The sequence below is a fragment of the Wyeomyia smithii genome, chromosome 3 (assembly GCF_029784165.1).
Source record: "Wyeomyia smithii strain HCP4-BCI-WySm-NY-G18 chromosome 3, ASM2978416v1, whole genome shotgun sequence".
Lineage (NCBI taxonomy): Eukaryota > Metazoa > Arthropoda > Insecta > Diptera > Culicidae > Wyeomyia > Wyeomyia smithii.
Genome location: NC_073696.1, coordinates 220,116,052 through 220,135,091, shown reverse-complemented (window position 1 = coordinate 220,135,091; position 19,040 = coordinate 220,116,052). Strand labels below are relative to the sequence as shown.

The window sequence follows — 19,040 nt, the reverse complement described above, 5'->3', positions numbered from 1 at the left end:
TCTCCCATAAGCTCGATAATCCTGCTTCTGTTTACGTCGCAGAATTAGCTGCAATTCAGTACACCCTAGGGATTATCGAAAAAATGCCCACGGACCATTATTTCATCTTTACGGATAGTCTCAGTTCCATTGAGGCTCTCCGATCGATGAAAGATGTTAAGCACTCTCCGTATTTCCTGGGGAAAATACGGGAACATCTGAGTGCTTTATCCGAAAAATCTTTTCAGATTACCTTAGTGTGGGTCCCTTCTCACTGCTCGATACCGGGCAATGAGAAAGCGGACTCTTTGGCTAAGGTGGGCGCAACAAACGGTGAAATTTATGAAAGACCAATTGCTTTTAATGAATTTTTCGCGATTGTACGTCAGAATACGATCATCAGTTGGCAAAGTTCTTGGACCAGAGGGGAACTGGGAAGGTGGTTACACTCCATTATACCCAAGGTATCGACGAATCCGTGGTTCAAGGGGTTGGATGTAGGTCGAGATTTCATTTGCGTGATGTCTCGGCTTATGTCCAATCACTATAGATTTGATGCGTCGATCTCCGTCGTATTGGGCTCGAGGAAAGTGGTATCTGTGCCTGTGGTGAAGGTTATCACGACATAGAGCACGTTGTTTGGTCATGCCCTGACGCCAGGTCTAAATTAGTAGCTTCCCTTGAGGCCGGAGGTAGACGGCCAGCTGTACTTGTTCGTGAAGTCTTGGCGAGCCGTGACATACCCTACATGACCCTTATATACGTTTTCCTAAAATCCATCCATGCCCCAGTCTAGTCCCGTTCTCCTCCGTCTACACCCAACAAAACGACAAGAACACGTTTGAACCTTAAGCACAGATTTTGGAATCAGCAACTGCACCCCACTCGAATTCGCCACCCGAGGCCTTCAGTGATATCTTGGCTCAGCGGCACATACCATATGGCCACTTGAACACTAGCGAACAACAACAACGAACCATAACCAGTAACTAGACCCCGCACAATACCTCCAGGACCCGAGGATACAAGCCCCTGCCCCAGCTCATGACATCGGCCATTCGAAGAGCACCAGACGACCATTCAACAACAAAACACTGATTGAAAAATTCATGCTAGTTCTAAGTTAGACTTAATTTCAGCTCGTAGTCGGCAGCGAGGATAAAAAATTTGCTTTTAGTTTTTAAGTCACCAGATATAATTGGCGCCGTTAAACATTAAATTGTATTTGTGCCGTGTCAAATAAATGATATATGAGGAAAAAAAAAAATTAAAGGTGAATAAAATACCTTCAACCTACAACGTGACTCGATAAAATTCCGATTCGCTTACAACGGGTTATTCGAAACACTAAAAACAAAAGAGAGAGGAGAAAAAAAAACAGATAGATAGAAGTTGAAACACCGGTAAAATCTAGATTGTGTAGCAACAAAGATAACCTGAACAAAATACCTAACTTCCATATTTTTCATCCATTTTGAACACGACCGATTTCCGACGGTTAGTGCTGCCATCTGATGACTTAAATTCTCATAAAATTGTCACTATGAGCAAAACCGATTTATCGTGCATAGTCCGTCATCGATCGTTGAGCTGCTCAAGATTGTATATGAAAAAGGTGTAGCAGTTTGGTCAGCTTGACGCTTAAGATAAAATGCAGATTAATGATATTGTCATTTTTTGCGCTTAATGCTATTGCCATATTTTTTGCACTTTAAAGTACGAAAAGAAAAGTGTGAAATTGACTGTCAGAGTGGGGGTTTATATTGAAGAGTTATATTTATTTTCAGGTCCCATTCTACCAGAACTTAAAGTTTGATATGTCGCAATCCAGGTTTCAGAACCATTGTGCATATAGTCAGGTTCACCGGGGCACCCGATTTTTGCTATATTAACCTCGGCAAGAGTAAAAAACTTGGCTGTAGAGCGTGCTCATAGCGGTTATCAGAAAATATCTGATGGCACGCTTAATTTTAAATGATGCGCCGATAATTCTTAATTCTTCCGGAAAGCTTCATGTTTGAGAACTAAGCATTCGTACACATTATCATCATTTTTCTTATGGGAGTACCGTACAGTCGTCCACATGGATACTGAAAAAATTGTTTCACCTTTCAGCAGTCATGTTTCGGCGTTGTAGTCAGTTGATTTTGACGTTAAGTATACATCATATTAACAGTGTATAATTTAGTTCGACTTTTGCTCACGCGCAGCGACAATCATGTCCGATGAATTTTGCTAGAGTCAGGTATCTTGTTCTAGTCTTCTTTGGTAGCAAGTAAGTGTTTTTTGTTAAATTTAAACCGATAATTGTATTTAAATGTATTTTAGAATCCGCTGAGGATGACCGAAAAATTTGGTCGAAACGTTCGGAAATAATTGCTTTTTAAGTCTACTTTTCACCAAAAAATGTCGATGATCCAACATATATTTTTTTTAACAATAAACTCAATCCATTAAGACAACTGTCAGATGATGTAAATTAATATTAAGTGCAAAAATAAATAAATAAATGATTTCAAAAATTAGTTTTTTTGAATGCTGAATGATTCGTGATTTTAATTAAAAACACTATTTGAAAAACACTGAGTGATGCTAATAGAACATAATGATTTACCCCTTCGTTCGAATTTAGCAGTAAGCCGATTATTTGTTGCAAATAGAATCCTATTTGATTTATTTGAAGCGATTTGTGTTACATGGAGTGAGTAACAAAAGGGCTGTACCGAGATTCAATACCACCGCCATTTTGTACAGAACCTCGAAGACCCGCACAAAGTTATTTCTTCCGAAACTTGTTCAGCAAGCATTACGGTGCCTATCGATTTTTCGATTAGGAATAATAATAACAAATCGCTCGCGTGTAAACGTTCCTTGTCGTCGAAGGCTCACATCAATCAAACGGTTAACCTGTAAGACCTTCACGCGGCCAGTAATTATATTCTAATCAGGAAAATTGTAGGTTTTTTTCTTTATTAAGGTTTTCAGCCACCGTAAAAAAACTCACATTTCATAAAGTTTCAGAAAATTCTTCCATCTACAATGTAATGAATCAAGATTTTTAATTATGCATGTGGTAAAAAATCACGACACTGATACCGACACCCCTTCGTTAAGTCACTTCATTTGTCGGTGCACCCCTTAGCATAGGTTGAATGATATTTAACCCCCAATACGGAGACAGTTGGCACCTGTTCTGCTGCCACCAGACCGTGCTCTATTCTGCACAAAGAGCTTAGCGTCCCGACCACAAGCTTTCTTTCACCAGAGGGGAGGCGCAACGTTTCGGGACGTAATTATTACACACTGAGCCTACGTTCCGTGAAGTAATTTGTGAGCCGAATATATGTACAACACGAATGTGAAATCGAAATGCGGATAAAATTTTTGTTTCTATCAAAGAGTACGTGAATTATGAGTCACCATTAATGCTGCAATAGGCAAAGTGAACGCTCACCAGTCACCAGCATAACAAAAAGGGAGGATGAATCGTTGCGGAACTAATTATGCGATTTTCGAGTGCACTCGTGGGTACTTGAATAGAACAATTGAATATGACGCGAAGGAGTAGGAATATTTCAGCATAGACGATTAAACGTGTGTCTGAATAATTTTAGGAATAAAACAAAACTAATGAGTTCACAAGTGTTGTAAACAGTTTTAAATTGACGTTAAACGAAAATTGGCTCAAATTTTAATTATGTCTAGAAACGCGGGAAGACCTCCTAATGAAGACGTAGAGAGTTAGAAAAAATCTTTACTATGGCGGCAATTTTGGAAAATACTGTTTGAATGGTACACAAGGCAGGTTTTGAAGGATTTTTTTTATAAAAATCACTGGCAATTAAAATTTCAATAAACTTTTATGTTCCAGCGGAATCTTTATCACAATAAAACTGAGTTCGGACGACTTTTATAACGCAATGACTTCATTATAACGCAATGACAATTGTAATTTTAAATTGAAGAATCAACTTGTAAAAAATCATAACAAAAAACTAGTCTATGTTAGTCTGATATGCTAAATTATTCTTTGAAACCGAATTTGAATACAAGGGGTGAACACTGGGGTAGCAGTTTTTTCAATTGAGTTGGCAGTGGACTGACAGCAAAATATAACTCCGGTGCGGGATTTTTGACAAAAAAGTACCGATTTATGTGAGATACAGTTATATGCAATTCATTCAGAAATAAATAGAAAAAAATTGAACTGAGGATATTTCCGGGAAAAAACCCAATTACATTTTCACGGTTTTAAAATATACGCGAATCCTAAAACATGCATCGTAACATTTTTTTCTGTATTAGAGAGGCTTTTAAGCTTTTGGCTGGTTCGCCTCATCATGGTAACATTAATGTTCTTATAAAAGCTTGCCTTTCTATACTTTTTTGGCATTCACACTAAAAAAGCCACATAATTTTGCAAATAATTTAGCTGCTGACAATACAAGTTTTCAGAGCCAAAATCCAGGAAAATGAATGATTGTAATTTTCAATGTGACAGCCAGAACATTGTAGAGTTAACGAAAAAAAATGGTTATGTATTAAGTCAAATAAAACTTAGCTCAAGCTCAATCTAAAGATCTTAAAATCCATTAGATAAGCCTTCTGCCAAAATAAAAATCCTGCGCGATGTAATGCATATCACCTAATCAAAATTTGTCACCAGGCCAATATCTGCGGAAAATCTTTCCGTTTTACGAGCGTTCACTGCAGTACTTTTGCGTCAGAGTCAGAGCAGGGACACTGCTTTCTGTGCACTGCCAGAGGGGCAAAATTCTGCCGCACTACGGCAGTTTTGACGTTGGAAAATAAACATTCCTTGCGTTGCAAAGTTAATAATGTACTCTCCACTGCCCCGAAGACCTTCGATGCCCCCGAAAATAATCGATTTCCCATTTTTTCTCATTTCTGTTTTTGCAGTCTGATGGAAACACCTCGTTTCTACGCGCAGCTAGAGCAGGCAATCTAGAGAAAGTTTTGGAGCATCTTAAAAATAATATTGACATCAATACTAGCAATGCGGTAAGTAAGACCTGTTTGTTCGGCAAATATTTACACTATAAAACGAGCTGCCCAATAGATCAGACCTGCTGCTTCCTTCAGCCTGAACATGACGTCACCCTCAGCGCCACCAGAGTGCTAGTGCTCTTACATCACTATGTCGATATTTGGGTGGTGAAAAGTGTACCACCACCGTAACCGTGGACATGCAGACGCCATGCAGAGTTGAGTGCCCTAACGCTTAGTCCTGTCGCTGTAGTTAGAATATGAATATAAAGATTACAAAAGATTTGTTACCGAACAAACAACAAACTGTGGACACAGTCTGATTGCCCAGAGCAAACAAAGCTGGATAAAAGTTGAAAATGAGCTTCTCAAACATGTAATTTTTGTCTGTCTGACAGATCATCACGAATCGTGCATCGCATCGGAAAGCAACACCGCGCATGTTGCGGCCGAACGCGGCAACAGTTCGGTAGTGACATGCGCTTTAGTTCCATGTTCGAAAGCCCGAAGTCGTTAGCCGGCTTCCGAGAATGCCGGCTAGCGACCACGGCGTTTCACGACGGGTTAGGTTATGGTTAGGGTACGAAAAAGGGAAAGTGAAAATCGCCTTTGTGTACGGCGTCAATCAACTCGAACTCGAACTGAATGGAACCGAATGGCGGCCGGCGGTGAAGGCATGGGCAAGCGTGAAGGAAGAATGATTTATTACCGTGACCTGATTTTACATACTAACTAGGCTAGCGGGTACCTAACCTCTTCGATGTATATTTTTTACAGAATGGCTTGAACGCGTTACATCTCGCATCGAAGGATGGCCACGTGGCTGTCGTCTCGGAGCTACTGGCTCGCGGTGCGACCGTGGATGCGGCCACCAAGAAGGGGAACACCGCTTTGCACATCGCTTCCCTAGCCGGTCAGGAGGAAGTGGTCAAGCTGTTGATTCAGAATAATGCTTCCGTTAACGTGCAATCGCAGAATGGTTTTACGCCGCTGTACATGGCTGCCCAGGAAAACCATGACTCCGTAGTGCGATTGCTGCTATCGAATGGGGCTAATCAGAGCTTGGCCACGGAGGATGGTTTTACACCGCTGGCGGTTGCGATGCAACAGGGGCATGATAAGGTTGTCGCTGTGCTGTTGGAAAGTGACACCCGGGGAAAAGTTCGCCTACCGGCTTTGCACATCGCCGCAAAGAAGGATGACGTTAAAGCGGCAACCCTTCTTCTAGAGGTTAGTCACAGAATTATAGCCTCTGGCACGAATAACACTTACTTATTTTTTCAGAATGACCATAACCCGGATGTCACATCGAAGTCTGGTTTTACTCCGCTACACATTGCGTCTCATTATGGCAACGAAGCTATGGCCAATTTACTGATTCAGAAGGGAGCTGATGTTAACTATGCTGCAAAGCATAACATCAGCCCGCTGCACGTAGCTGCCAAGTGGGGCAAAACCAATATGGTAGCTTTGCTGTTGGAAAAGGGGGCAAGTATCGAGAGCAAAACTCGGGACGGTTTGACCCCGTTACATTGCGCAGCCCGCTCCGGCCACGAGCAGGTTGTGGACATGTTACTCGAGCGTGGTGCCCCCATCAGCGCCAAGACTAAGAACGGTCTTGCACCGCTCCATATGGCAGCCCAAGGCGAACACGTGGATGCGGCTCGTATCCTGCTTTACCATCGTGCACCGGTCGACGAAGTAACCGTTGATTACTTGACAGCACTGCATGTCGCAGCCCACTGTGGTCACGTGCGCGTCGCGAAGCTTCTGCTGGATCGCAATGCCGATGCTAACGCTAGGGCCCTGAACGGGTTCACTCCGCTGCACATTGCATGCAAGAAAAATCGCATCAAGGTCGTCGAGCTGCTGCTGAAGCATGGAGCTAGCATTAGTGCCACCACGGAGAGCGGCTTAACGCCACTGCACGTAGCATCCTTCATGGGCTGCATGAACATCGTAATTTATTTGCTGCAACACGACGCTAGCCCGGATGTACCGACGGTTCGCGGCGAGACGCCCCTTCATCTGGCGGCTAGAGCTAATCAGGTAAGTTGCGGGTCATATTTCAGTTGTTTTTTTTTGTCACTATAATCATAGTTCATCTACCAAGAATAAGTAAGTGAGCCTCGTCTGAAGGAGTTTGTTCAAGACAATAAGGTTGTAACACTTGCCCCAAATTGAAAAATTGATCGAATACCTAATCAGGTTGATATTTGTATCTTTATGCCACTAACAGTTTATGAATGTTGTGCATTTGCACCATAGAGAGAACTTTCTTATGTGAATATGAGCAATAAGACCGAGAAAAATAAAAGTAAAGCAACACGTCATTCTTCAGATTTTTTATTATTCATCTGCTTATCAATCGGAACGGGTTGCCAGTTTTTTTCTCTTCATAAAGATTTAGTTCAAATCAAGTCAAATTATACATATTTATGCCATATGGCACTCAGTATGACCCTTCCAGCTGGTCTCGAGGTACGATGCTGGCCTAACAAGCCAGTCGTCGTAGGTTCGAGTCTCGGCTCGGGAGAGACTGTTAGTGTCAGTAGGATCGTAGCGCTAGCCCCGCAATTGTCCTGTACACTTAACAGTCTGTGCGAAGTCTGTGTATAATAAACAGAAGGTCGAGTTCCGAATCGGAATGTAGCACCAAGGCTTTGCTTTTTTTGGCACTCAGTATGATGTTTGTCACCCCGTTAGCTGTCGAGTGTTTTTTATTCACGAGACTCAATGGTTTAATGGATAACACGCAACAGCAGCATGCAATCTAAATTCATTCGATTTAGAGAAGCACTTTTCCGAGATGCTAAGTGTTTATAGATAAACACAAGTTTCTTTTTTTCATAAAGAACTTTTTTTGAGCGGTTGAACCTAACAAACTAAAAGTGAACATAAAAATTGATATCCAATTGCCATTTAAATTAATTTCGAAAGACTTATGTTATAAAGATAGGCTTAGACCAGCGTTTCTCAACCTGGGGTACGCCTACCCCTGGGGGTACGCGAAAGCCTTCAGGGGGTATGCGAAAGAAAAATCAGTAATGGCGAACAAAGCATTTTTTCTTTATAGAACTTCATTTGTTGTTCTATACACCAGCAGATTGTGCATCTTCTTCAACCGCTCACATCCACCGAGTGTGAGGCCTATCACGAAGTCGACGGCCTCTTTCTGGTTCTCTGCTGAAGATATTTTTAGAGGCTCTTTCGTTTGGCATTCTGCCTACATGTCCAGCCCACTGAGACCAGTCATGCTGTATTACCTTCACTATATGTTTGTATACTTAGTACAACTCGTGATTCATGCGCCTGCGCTACACTCCATTTTCTAATTTACCGCTAAATACCGATCGCAGGACTTTACGCTCGAAAACTCCGAGCACTCGTCGATGCTTCAGGGTCCATGTTTGATGTCCGTTAACGGGCCATGTTCGAAGTTGCTACTGTACCAAGATAAACGAATTCATCAACCACTTCAAAATGTTCCAAATCAATCTCCACTTCAGCACCAACATCTCTGGACCTCTTTCACTCTTTGCCAGCAAGCATGTACTTTGTTTTGGCAGAGGTTATACCTCGCTGCTTCCTTTTCAAAAGGCCTGAAGAACTCCTCCACGATCTTTCGGTTGATACCAATGACATCAATGTCGTCCGCAAAACCAAGGAACATATGAGATTTTGTGATGAACGTACCGTTTCTTTGCATGTTTGCTCTTCGTACTGCGCCTTCAAGGGCGATGTTGAACAATAGGTAAGAAAGCGCATTCCCCTGCTTCAGTCCATCTAACGTTACGATCGCGACTGATGTCTCGCCAGTTATCCACACGCATGATTTCGATCCCTCCAGCGTCATACGACTCAGCTTAATTAGTTTCGTCGGGAAACCGTGTTCCAGCATTATCTGCCACAGCTTTTTTTTTTCATTTAGTCGTATATCGCCCCAAAATCCACAAACAGATGTTGAGTCTGCAAGATATACTCCCGGAACTTATCGAGAATCTGTTGCATGGTGAAAATTTGATCCTTCGTGGTACGCCCCTGCCGAAAACCAGCCTGGTATTCGCCGACGAAAGATTTCGTTGACGGTCTCAATTTGGAGAACAGGATACGGGAAAGCCCTTTGTATGCGGCGTTGTGCAACGTTATGCCTCGATAGTTAAATTCAGTCGGTTTTCTCTTTTGTAGATTGGGCATATGAGGCCTTTCAACCAGTCGCTCGACATTTGTTCATCCGCCCAGCTCTTAAGTATGGTCTGATGGATCGCATAGTACAGCCGCTTGCTTCCCGCTTTTAGAAGTTCGGCCGGGATACCATCCTTCCCAGCAGCCCAGGCCCGTAGGTACCGGGGGGGCTAGGGGGGGCTTAGCCCCCCTACGCGTTTGTATTGCCCCCCCACGCAATTTTCTCATGTGTGTGATTGATACTAGGTGAAAAATTCCAAAAGAAAAACCTGAAATATTAGCAATAAGCATTATTGAATAGTCACCAGTTTTTTTAATGTTAACGGTATCAGTCAATTTATAAATCGAGCAAATATGCCAAAAAAGATAAGTTCTTCAATCTTTTGGTGAGTCAGTATCCCAACTTCCTGCAATATGATCTTGTGATTCATGTTCATGTTCAGTTCAATATATTTTGGCCAGACTTTTCCACATCTCGGAAGCATAACTTAGACCGTTACCTGGCCCGAACAACTCTGTTCCGGTTCGGTCCGAAATAAAATCAGACTATAAAAATTGTAGTCTGACCGGACTTTTTCTAGGCATTTCACTCTCTACCTGGTCTGATGGTAAACACTGATCAAACAAAGCCTATCGTAAAATTTAGAATTTGGGCTGTCGGTTGAATGGCTCCGTTCTCTCAGTATTTTTTCGCGAATAGATTCTCTCAGTATCGTTGGTTGACATCGGTCGGCGACTCTCGAAGCTGGATTTATTTGAATTTCGTTTAACGATAGGGCTCAAAAGTATCGTCTTCTCGAAAAAATCATCCAAAATTTTTTTTTCCGATAAGGTACACCAGATCTTGACGTTTCATGCATCTTTTAGACATTTGGCATAAAAAATTCGATATCGACGATATCATGAACTTTTACCTGTGCGTTTCATCAGTCAGAAAGTTGAAACATTGATCGCTTTGAGGGACGTGTTCCCAAAGGCCGATTTAGCTGAAATTTTGCATGAGGACTTTTGAACCCTATCGCTAAACGATATTCGAATGACCTTTTTTCATACATCTCACTGGCGCCCTACTGTATATCTTCCATTACTCGTCAATTGAGTATTTTAACGGCTGGGTATTTGAATACAAGCTCGATATGAATATAAAGTAAATGTACGAAGCTCTTACTCAGTTAGAGTAAAACTAGCTGAACCTGCGTAAAAGATTGGTCCCCTGAAGCTCAATTACACAATGTAAACCTGCTCATTTAAGTTAGCAACTTGTAGATTTTTTTTCTTTAATAAGGAGGTTTTTAACCACAAGCTGGCTCGCCACTTTAAGTCAGAAATGATAAAGTTTATATCCCTGCCCTATTTCCGGGAAATTCCGGGAATATAAACCCGGAAAATCGGATTTTAGGGTATAAGAAAATTCTTACGGGACACCCCTAACGCTTATTTGAAAATAAATGAGCTTCTGAATCTTTGGGTGCTAAAACAATTTAAATGGGACGAAAACTGCAAACGGTATAAGAATTTTAATTTGTGAGTACCCGAGAACTCCGTTGGACGCGTAAAGATTTTTTTGCCTTTCTCCTAGAAAGGTATAGCAATCACTGGAAAAACCAAAGGTATAAAAGTGCTTCAGAGGGTCGAATCTCGTATATCAATCGACTTAGTTCGACGAGCTGAGCATTTTCTGTATGTGTGTGTATGTATGTAACGGTCTCCCAATCTCACTCGATTTTCTCAGAGATGGCTGGACCGATTTTCATGAAACTAATTGCAAATGAAAGGTCCAGTTGTCCCATAGAACCCTATTGAATTTAATCGTAATCGGATTTTTAGTTTCGAGGTTATGTACCAAAATGTGAAAATCACAAAACTTCAATATCTCAGTAACTACAAGACCGATTTGAACAAAATTGATATCAAAAAAACGGACTTGTTTTTTGGACCATTTGTAAATTAACTTTTTAGTGTTTGGACATGAAGTTCTAAAGTTATTCAAAGAAACGTGTTTCGAAGACTGTTTAATCTCACTCACTTTTCTCAGAGATGGCTGGACCGATTTTCACAAAATTAGTGTCATATGGAAGGTCTTGTTGCCCCATAAGATCTTATTGAATTATATTGTAATTGGACTTTAACTTTGTTCGTTATGTATAATAATGTGAAATCAGGCTATGAAAAGTAACATTATCCTGAGACTACTTGAACTCACCCACTTTTCTCAGAGATGGCTGGACCGATTTTTACGAAATAAGTTGCAAATGAAAGCTCTAGTTGCCTGATAAGACCCTATTGAATTAAAATCGGACTGTAACGTTGTCTTTTATGTAACGAAATGTGAAAATCACGAAACTTCATCATCTCAGAAACTACACAACCGATTGGAACAAAACAGGTATCAAATGAACATGCTGTCTTCAGAACCATCGATGATTTTTACAATGAATAAACATGTGGTCCAGAAGTTATAAATATAAACGTTTTCCGATGAGTTTATATCATTCACGAACTCTTGCCTTTCTTCAAGGACAGTATAACTATCTCTGGCAAAACCGAAGGTGTACAAGTGCTCCAAACGGTCGATTGGCATATATCACCCAACTCAACTCAACTCAATGAGCTTAGCATTTTCTGTATGTGTGTGTATGTGTGTGTGTATGTGCAAGCTTTCAACCTCACTCGCTTTGCTCAGAGATGACTGGACCGATTTTCAAAAAAAAAAATTCAAATGAAAGGTCTAGTTGCCCCATGAAACCCTTATTAAATTATATTGTAATCGGATTTTTAGTATGTATCAAAATGTGGAAATAACGAAAGCTCATTAACTCAGGAACTACACAATCGATTTTAACCAAATTGGTTCTAAATTAACGGGCTACCCAAAAAAAAGCCCTTAAAATTCGAATTTCATAAAGATTGGACATGTGGTTTAAAAGTTATGGAAAGAGATGTGTTCTGGAGACTATTTGATCTTACTCATATTTCTCCGAGATGGTTGAACCAATTGTCATAAAATCAGTATCATATGGAAGGTCTAGTTGCGCCATAAGACTCTATTGATTTTTGCCTTTCTCCTAGAAAGGTATAGCTATCACTGCAAAAACCAAAGGTATAAAAGTGCTCCAAAGGGTCGAATGTCGTATATCAATCGACTTAGTTCGACGGGCTTAGCATTTTCTGTATGGGTGTGTGTGTATGTATGCATGTAACGCTCTCCCAATCTCTTTCGATTTGCTCAGAGATGTCTAGTCCGATTTTCATGAAACTAATAATGCAAAGGAAAGTTCTAGTTGCCTCATAAGACCCTATTGAATTTTATTATAATCTTATCTATTATGTATCAAAATGTAAAAATTATGAAACTTCATTATCTCAGAAACTACACAACCGATTTGAACAAAATTGGTTTTAAATAAACGGGCTTCCTAAAAAACCCTTAACTTTTGAATTTTATATAGATTGAACTTGTGGTTCAAAAGCTATGGACAGAAGCGTGTTCTGGAGACTATTGAATCTCACTCATGTTTCTCAGAGATAGCTGGACCGATTTTCATAAAATCAGTGTCATATGGAAGGTACAGTTGCCCTATGATACCCTATTGATTTTTTCTGCAATTGAACAATAACATTGCCTGTTTTGTTTAAAAATGTGAAATCCAGCTATGAAAAGAAAAAAATATTCCGAAGACTACTCAAACTCACTCACTTTTCTCAGAGAATGTTGAACCGATTTTCACAAAATTAGTGTCAAATGAAAGGTCTAACTTTCTCATAACACCCTATTAAATTTTACTGTAATCGGACTTTAACTTCGTCTGTAATGAATCAAAATGTGAAAATCACGAAACTTTATCATCTAAGAAACTATACAACCGATTTCAACAATACTGATTTCAGATGAACGGGCTAGTTAAAGGTTAACTGACGAATTATTATGATTGTACACGTGGTTCAAAAGTTGTGAAAAGCAAGTCATATTTGATGTAGAAAAAAAAATCTTACTATAAACAATCGAATCAAAAATTATATTTTAACGAATGATATATCGAGCCTACATATAATCGAGTTCAACCTGTATATGAGTACAGTGACGTTTCGATTATACCGCGATCAAAAAAACATTTCGCGTCATATATTTGAAACATATTTATTTCGTGTTATTCGCATGTGTTAATGTATGTTCATATATGTTTGAAGATTATGTTTTAAATGTTCGGTATGGTTGCACTGCTACCGTAAACTGGGGTGACTTTGGTCACTTTTTTTATTGTATCTTAAATATTTTCAGAATATACTGAAAACAATATTGTTTGATATTTTTAAAATAAGTACTGGCATGCATTAAGAAAGATTCAGTCACTACTTCAAAAGTTTAACAACAATTTTGCTGTTTTTAAATATGCTCTAAAATTTTACACCAATCATCATTCCGGTCACGATCACTTCATAATTTTGATGAATTTGGAGTAACACTTTGCTACTTTCACTAAATTAAACAGCCTAAAACGACTTAAACAAGTTCATAAATATGGGAAGCAATTTGGGGGCCATTCACATTCTACGTGAACAGTTTATGTTGGCGAATGTCCAAGATTTATGCAAAATTTTCAGAATATATATGAATGATTATCCATTGAGAGGGAAGATGGTCTAAAATCATCAAAAACTAGTTCACGTGGAATATGACTTATGCAATTGTCCAAATTTGCATGTTACTTCACGTCTTGAGTTTTTGTTAAAGAAGTTATATGTAATACGCTGTGGAGATTAATGGGACTCAACATTGCCTTCGAGGAAAAACTTGCAAAATTAACAATGAAATGCATTGTTATAATATTTGTTCATCTTAGGAACTAATCTTGGAACAAAATAAAAAAAACTTTACGTATTGCATCTTGTTGTTTTGAATCTGCTTGAACCGATTGTTTGTATGCAACAAAAATCGTCAAAAATACACATTATTTTCAATTAATATTTTAGCATAAAAAACACTGTTCAAATAGCAGGAAATGCATGAATAGTAGCAATGCAGACATATATCCACACAATCAGTGAAGATTACGACAAATTCCAAGCACTACGAGCGCTTTTTTACCACATTTTCGAACAAGAGGTACAGTGATCAAAGTCACTCCGGTGATCAAAGTCACCCCAGTTTACGGTAAATACAAATTACAAATTTTACGGTAAATACAAATAATAAGTACAAATGAGAAAGGCTTGGTCTGACCGCTAGGTGGATTAATTTAGGTTTTTGACGTAGAATTACGTCTTACGGCAACATATATAGAGGTACAATTTTTTTGTCGAGCACATAACGGTTTTAAACTGCTTAATCCACAAAAAAAAACGTTTTACTAACAAAAAATTCTCTGACCCCCCCCCTCGCGAAACGGAGTAGCTACGGCTCTGCAGCAGCCTTGCCGTTTTCAGCTCCCTAATCGCCATTTTACCTTCTCCTGAGTTGGTGACTCCACAGCTTGTTCGTCACTCATAATCCTTATTCTGTTCATCCTTCGCTTCTCCTGTCCCTCACCGATCAATAGCGCCTGAAAATGCTCCTTCCAACTGGCTGCAACCCATTTATGTCTTCCACTCGTTCCTCCTGCTGTTCTGCGATCCGTTGATCCAGCTCTCTATCGTATTCTTCTGCTACGTCATCAGCCTTCTACTGCTGTATGTTGAAACACATCGTCCGCTCTGTGCGAGATTTCAGCACGTTCGACAACCGTGCGCGGATCTTACAAACAACTAGATAATGGTCAGAGTCAGCATGCTTGTCATTCTCCTCATTATGCGAAAGGAGAGGAGAAAAAATTCACCGCGCACTTCCCTTCCAGTATGTGCCTGCGTGTAGCAAATGCTTTCACCACACTGCTTCTTTCTCCACTCCAAAGTGTCTCAACCAGCTTACAGAGAGACAAACACACTTCCAGCTCAACCCACATCTGATAGAAACGAGAGGGGTGAATCACACTACAGAGAAAACGCAGAAATACACAACAGTGTCCACTGACGAGTAGTCCGGAAGGTGAAAAAAAACCTACCGGGCTAAAATGTAGTCCTCGTGAAGCTACGAACGAATTCCACCAGAGTAAATTCGACCGGCACGAGCGGCACGAGCAACGCAGTCTATTTTTTTTCTACCAATCTCTTTTCCTCTTCTACCATGCTCAAGAAACCAACTGTGAAACGCACCGCAGATAGCTCTGCAGTTTAATTATTGTGCGTGATGTCCAAACGTGTGAGCAGCGATGCCAACCTTTTTTTATAAGAAGCTGGAAGAATTCAAAATAAAAAACTGGAGAAAACTGGATATATAAATTTGAAGCTTTTACATAAATTCATTTGATTTTCGGTTTAAAAATGCTGCACCGTATTATTGCATGTAACCAAAAAGGCTGAAAGAAAATTGTTTACACATGGAGATTATAGTCACTGGCGTACTTGAAATTGAGTAGATTTCGAATAAAATCTTACAACCAAGGCGCATGAATGCACAAAATACTGAAAAGACCATACATGTGATGGGAATGAGTTCAAAAAATGTGGTGATAAACAGAAAACTGAATAAAACTGGAACAATTTTCAAAAAACTGGAAATATTCAACCTTCAGCTGTTTCGCTGACGATCTTCAAAAAAACTGGAGATATCCAGGAAAAACTGGAGGGTTGGCAACGCTGCGTGTGAGAAAGTACACCATAGTTCATTGTCTTGCAAGAGAGAGATTTCAGATTTCACCGCAGTGCGTTCAGGTAGCTCAACAGATAAAAATCGTTTGTCGCTCTATTCTAGCATGAGCGTATTGATTTGCTCTTTGGTGTGACGGCAGTTGTTTCCGCAGTGCAAGATGTTCTCCTGCACTCTAGAGGTTTCCTGAGGAGAAAAGACAAGCATGGGAGTCAGTATTTGGTCCCCGAAAAGACCTAACATTAGTAACATTTGAAAAGTGCCTACCGTCAATCAGTACGTGATCGAGCTGAGAACAGGCTTCTACATTTGGATGCCTCCAGGTGTGTTTCCGAATATTGAAACGTGGAAAATATGAGCTGCATATGGCCATTCCTTTGGCCGCGGCAAGGTTTATCGGCCTCAGGGCGTTTTCATTGGTTGACGAGTGAAGGCTATGCCTTCCAATGACCGGACGGAAGAAATCCTCCCTCCCAACTTGTGCGTTTACATCCCCGATGACGACTTTTGCGTCGTGTTCTGGACACTCGTCATAGGTTCGTTCCAGCTTTTCATAGAACCCGTCTTTGACTTCATCGGATATGTCGTTTGCCGATGCGTACGTGTTGATTAAACTGTAGTTGAAGAATTTGCCCTCAATTCTCAACACGCATATATGGTCATCTACGGGCCTCCACCGGATAATTTTGTTTTCTGATTTCCCAGCACTACGAAACCGACGCCCCGTTCCGCTGCACTATAGTCGGAAACGTGAAATTTCACGACAAAAATCTGTAAGTCGGAAACCATAGATGCTAGAGATTTCTTGTCTTCTAGAAAGTTACTCTACTAAAAGAAATCTATCTTTTGGTATGACTGGTTGCTAGGGTGGTCCTATTGTACTCAAAATAAAAATTGTAACTTTTTTATCTTACTACTTAGAGCAATATTGTCTTCCACAAAATTGTAGCTAATTTAATTTCATGAAACTTTGTTAAAAAAATTATTGCTCTACCTCGTTTCTTCACTGTTTTAGGTCAATTTTTCCAAATTCATTCGGGGTGGGTCTAAAAAAATTACTATTATTGCTCTAGTTTTCTCAGCTTTATTCGGATTTGAAAGTGGTGTTCGAGTGACTTTTAGGAAGTGAAAAACTGCATATTTTGACACTAATAGATAATTGCTAACTTTTCAGAAAAAAAAGTTACAGGTATTTTTCCGTTTTAAAATGACACTTTCTGGAGGCACCCTACTCCTTTGTTTGCACATATATACAACAACAACACATTTCGGATAAAAGTTCGAGTTTTACCTTCAAAATGCATTTTGTAGAATTAGTCAACTTTTGTTCCCTTTAGGGTTAAAATGCACTTAAAAACTTCGAGTTTTCACACAAAAATTTGCTAATCTAGCATTCAAAACCATCTAGTTATTCCAATTCGATTTTTATTTGGAAAATTTCTCGAGTGACTTTCGGGGCATGAAAAAGCGCTTATTTTGATGTCAATAAATAGTTTCTAACGCTTGTTAAAAAATTATAGTTGTTTTGAAATGTTGTTTATGTATCATATTGTTGTAAAAGCAAAATAAATGCATAAAATATACTCAAATATGGCGTTATTTTGTAACAACGTGTAAAATTCAGGTTTTTATATGTTGATAGCATTGCATAGTACTCTCTAGTAGTGTTTTTAGTACTTGTTTACATGTTCCTGTAAGCTAAAGATAACATTTTGTGCATTCGAGTGTTTATAAATGATCAAAACTGTTTCTAGCATTTAAACGGTTTGATTGATCGGTATAGTATCTCCGGCAAAGTTGTAGATAATAGTTTTGTCCTTCAAAAATAAAGTATTTGGTATCCCATGCCTGCGACACTTCATAAAATTTTAGCACATTCTACTAGGATCATGGCAAGTCTACCCCTTTCAACGGGATTTATTGAATAAGGCCCTGAAGCTGGAAACAAATATTATCGGAACGATCGCCAATTTCACGCCCGAAAAAATTCTAGAGCTGCGAATTTTACGGATGTGCTATGGATTCTTCAGATCTGCCAGAAAAAGAACAGATATTCAAAGGTCTACGATTGAGTGGAAAGAGTACTTGGATTAATATAAAAACAATTCAGGTTCGTAAATATTTGAATATGTAGAGAACCCTATAAAATGACGTTTTTCAATTTAAAAACAACGATAATTTATTTTCTACGAGCATTGGAAACTATTTATTGACATCAAAATAAGCGCTTTTTCATGCCCCGGAAGTCACTTGAAGAAATTTTCCAAAGAAAAATCGAATTGAAATAACTAGATGGTTTTGAATGCTAGATTAGCAAACTTTTGTGTTAAAACTCGAAGTTTTTAAATGCATTTTAACCCTAAAGGGAACGAAAGTTGACTTATTCTACAAAATGCATTTTTAAGGTGAAACTATGAACTTTCATCCTAAACGTGTTGTTGTTGCATATATGTGCAAACAAAGAAGTAGGGTGCCTCCAAAAAGTGTCATTTTAAAACGAAAAAATACCTGTAACTTTTTTCTCTGGAAAGTTAGCAATTATCTATTAGTGTCAAAATATGCAGTTTTTCACGCCCTAAAAGTCACTCGAACACCACTTTCTAATCCGAATAAAGCTGAAAAAACTAGAGCAATAATAGTATTTTTTTTAGACCCACCCCGAATGAGTTTGGAAAAATTGACCTAAAACAGTGAAGAAACGAGGTAGAGCAAATTTTTTTAACAAAGTTTCATGAAATTAAATTAGCTACAATTTTGTGGAAGTCAATATTGCTCTAAGTAGTAAGATAAAAAAGTGACAATTTTTATTTTGAGTACAATAGAGTTTACGATCCCGACCATAGTGCGCTGCTTTGTCGCCACTGTAGTAGATGTGGTACTTTGAAGAAGTGGGTGCAATAAGGTCTACTGCACAGATTTCCCGTTCTCAGGAAATTGGCCACCGGACCTCTTGAATCGCTGCGATATCGACTACCTGCCACTGTTGTTCTCGAGCACGCAAGCCAGCTCACGCCGGTTTAATAAGAGATCGGACGTCCCAAATACCCAATTTCCAATTGTTTACCTTTGCTGTTTCCGTGTTCGAATCCTAGGTCTTTGGCGATTGATCCGTTCCGTATTTCTGTTTTCGTTGTTCTTGATAAGGAAAGAGTTTGGTTTGCTACCTTACCAGGGTCGCGATACCTAC

General features: G+C 39.5%; 1 protein-coding gene across 1 annotated transcript in view; it reads left to right on the top strand.

The window, feature by feature from the left end:
- The window catches only part of LOC129730485 (ankyrin-3-like), a 119,445-nt gene that overhangs the window by 86,142 nt on the left and 14,263 nt on the right, over nt 1-19,040 (top strand). The window contains exons 4-6 of the mRNA XM_055689832.1: nt 4,900-5,001; nt 5,764-6,216; nt 6,271-7,035. Coding sequence (XP_055545807.1) covers nt 4,900-5,001; nt 5,764-6,216; nt 6,271-7,035 — 1,320 coding nt within the window. The remainder of the gene's footprint in view (nt 1-4,899; nt 5,002-5,763; nt 6,217-6,270; nt 7,036-19,040) is intronic.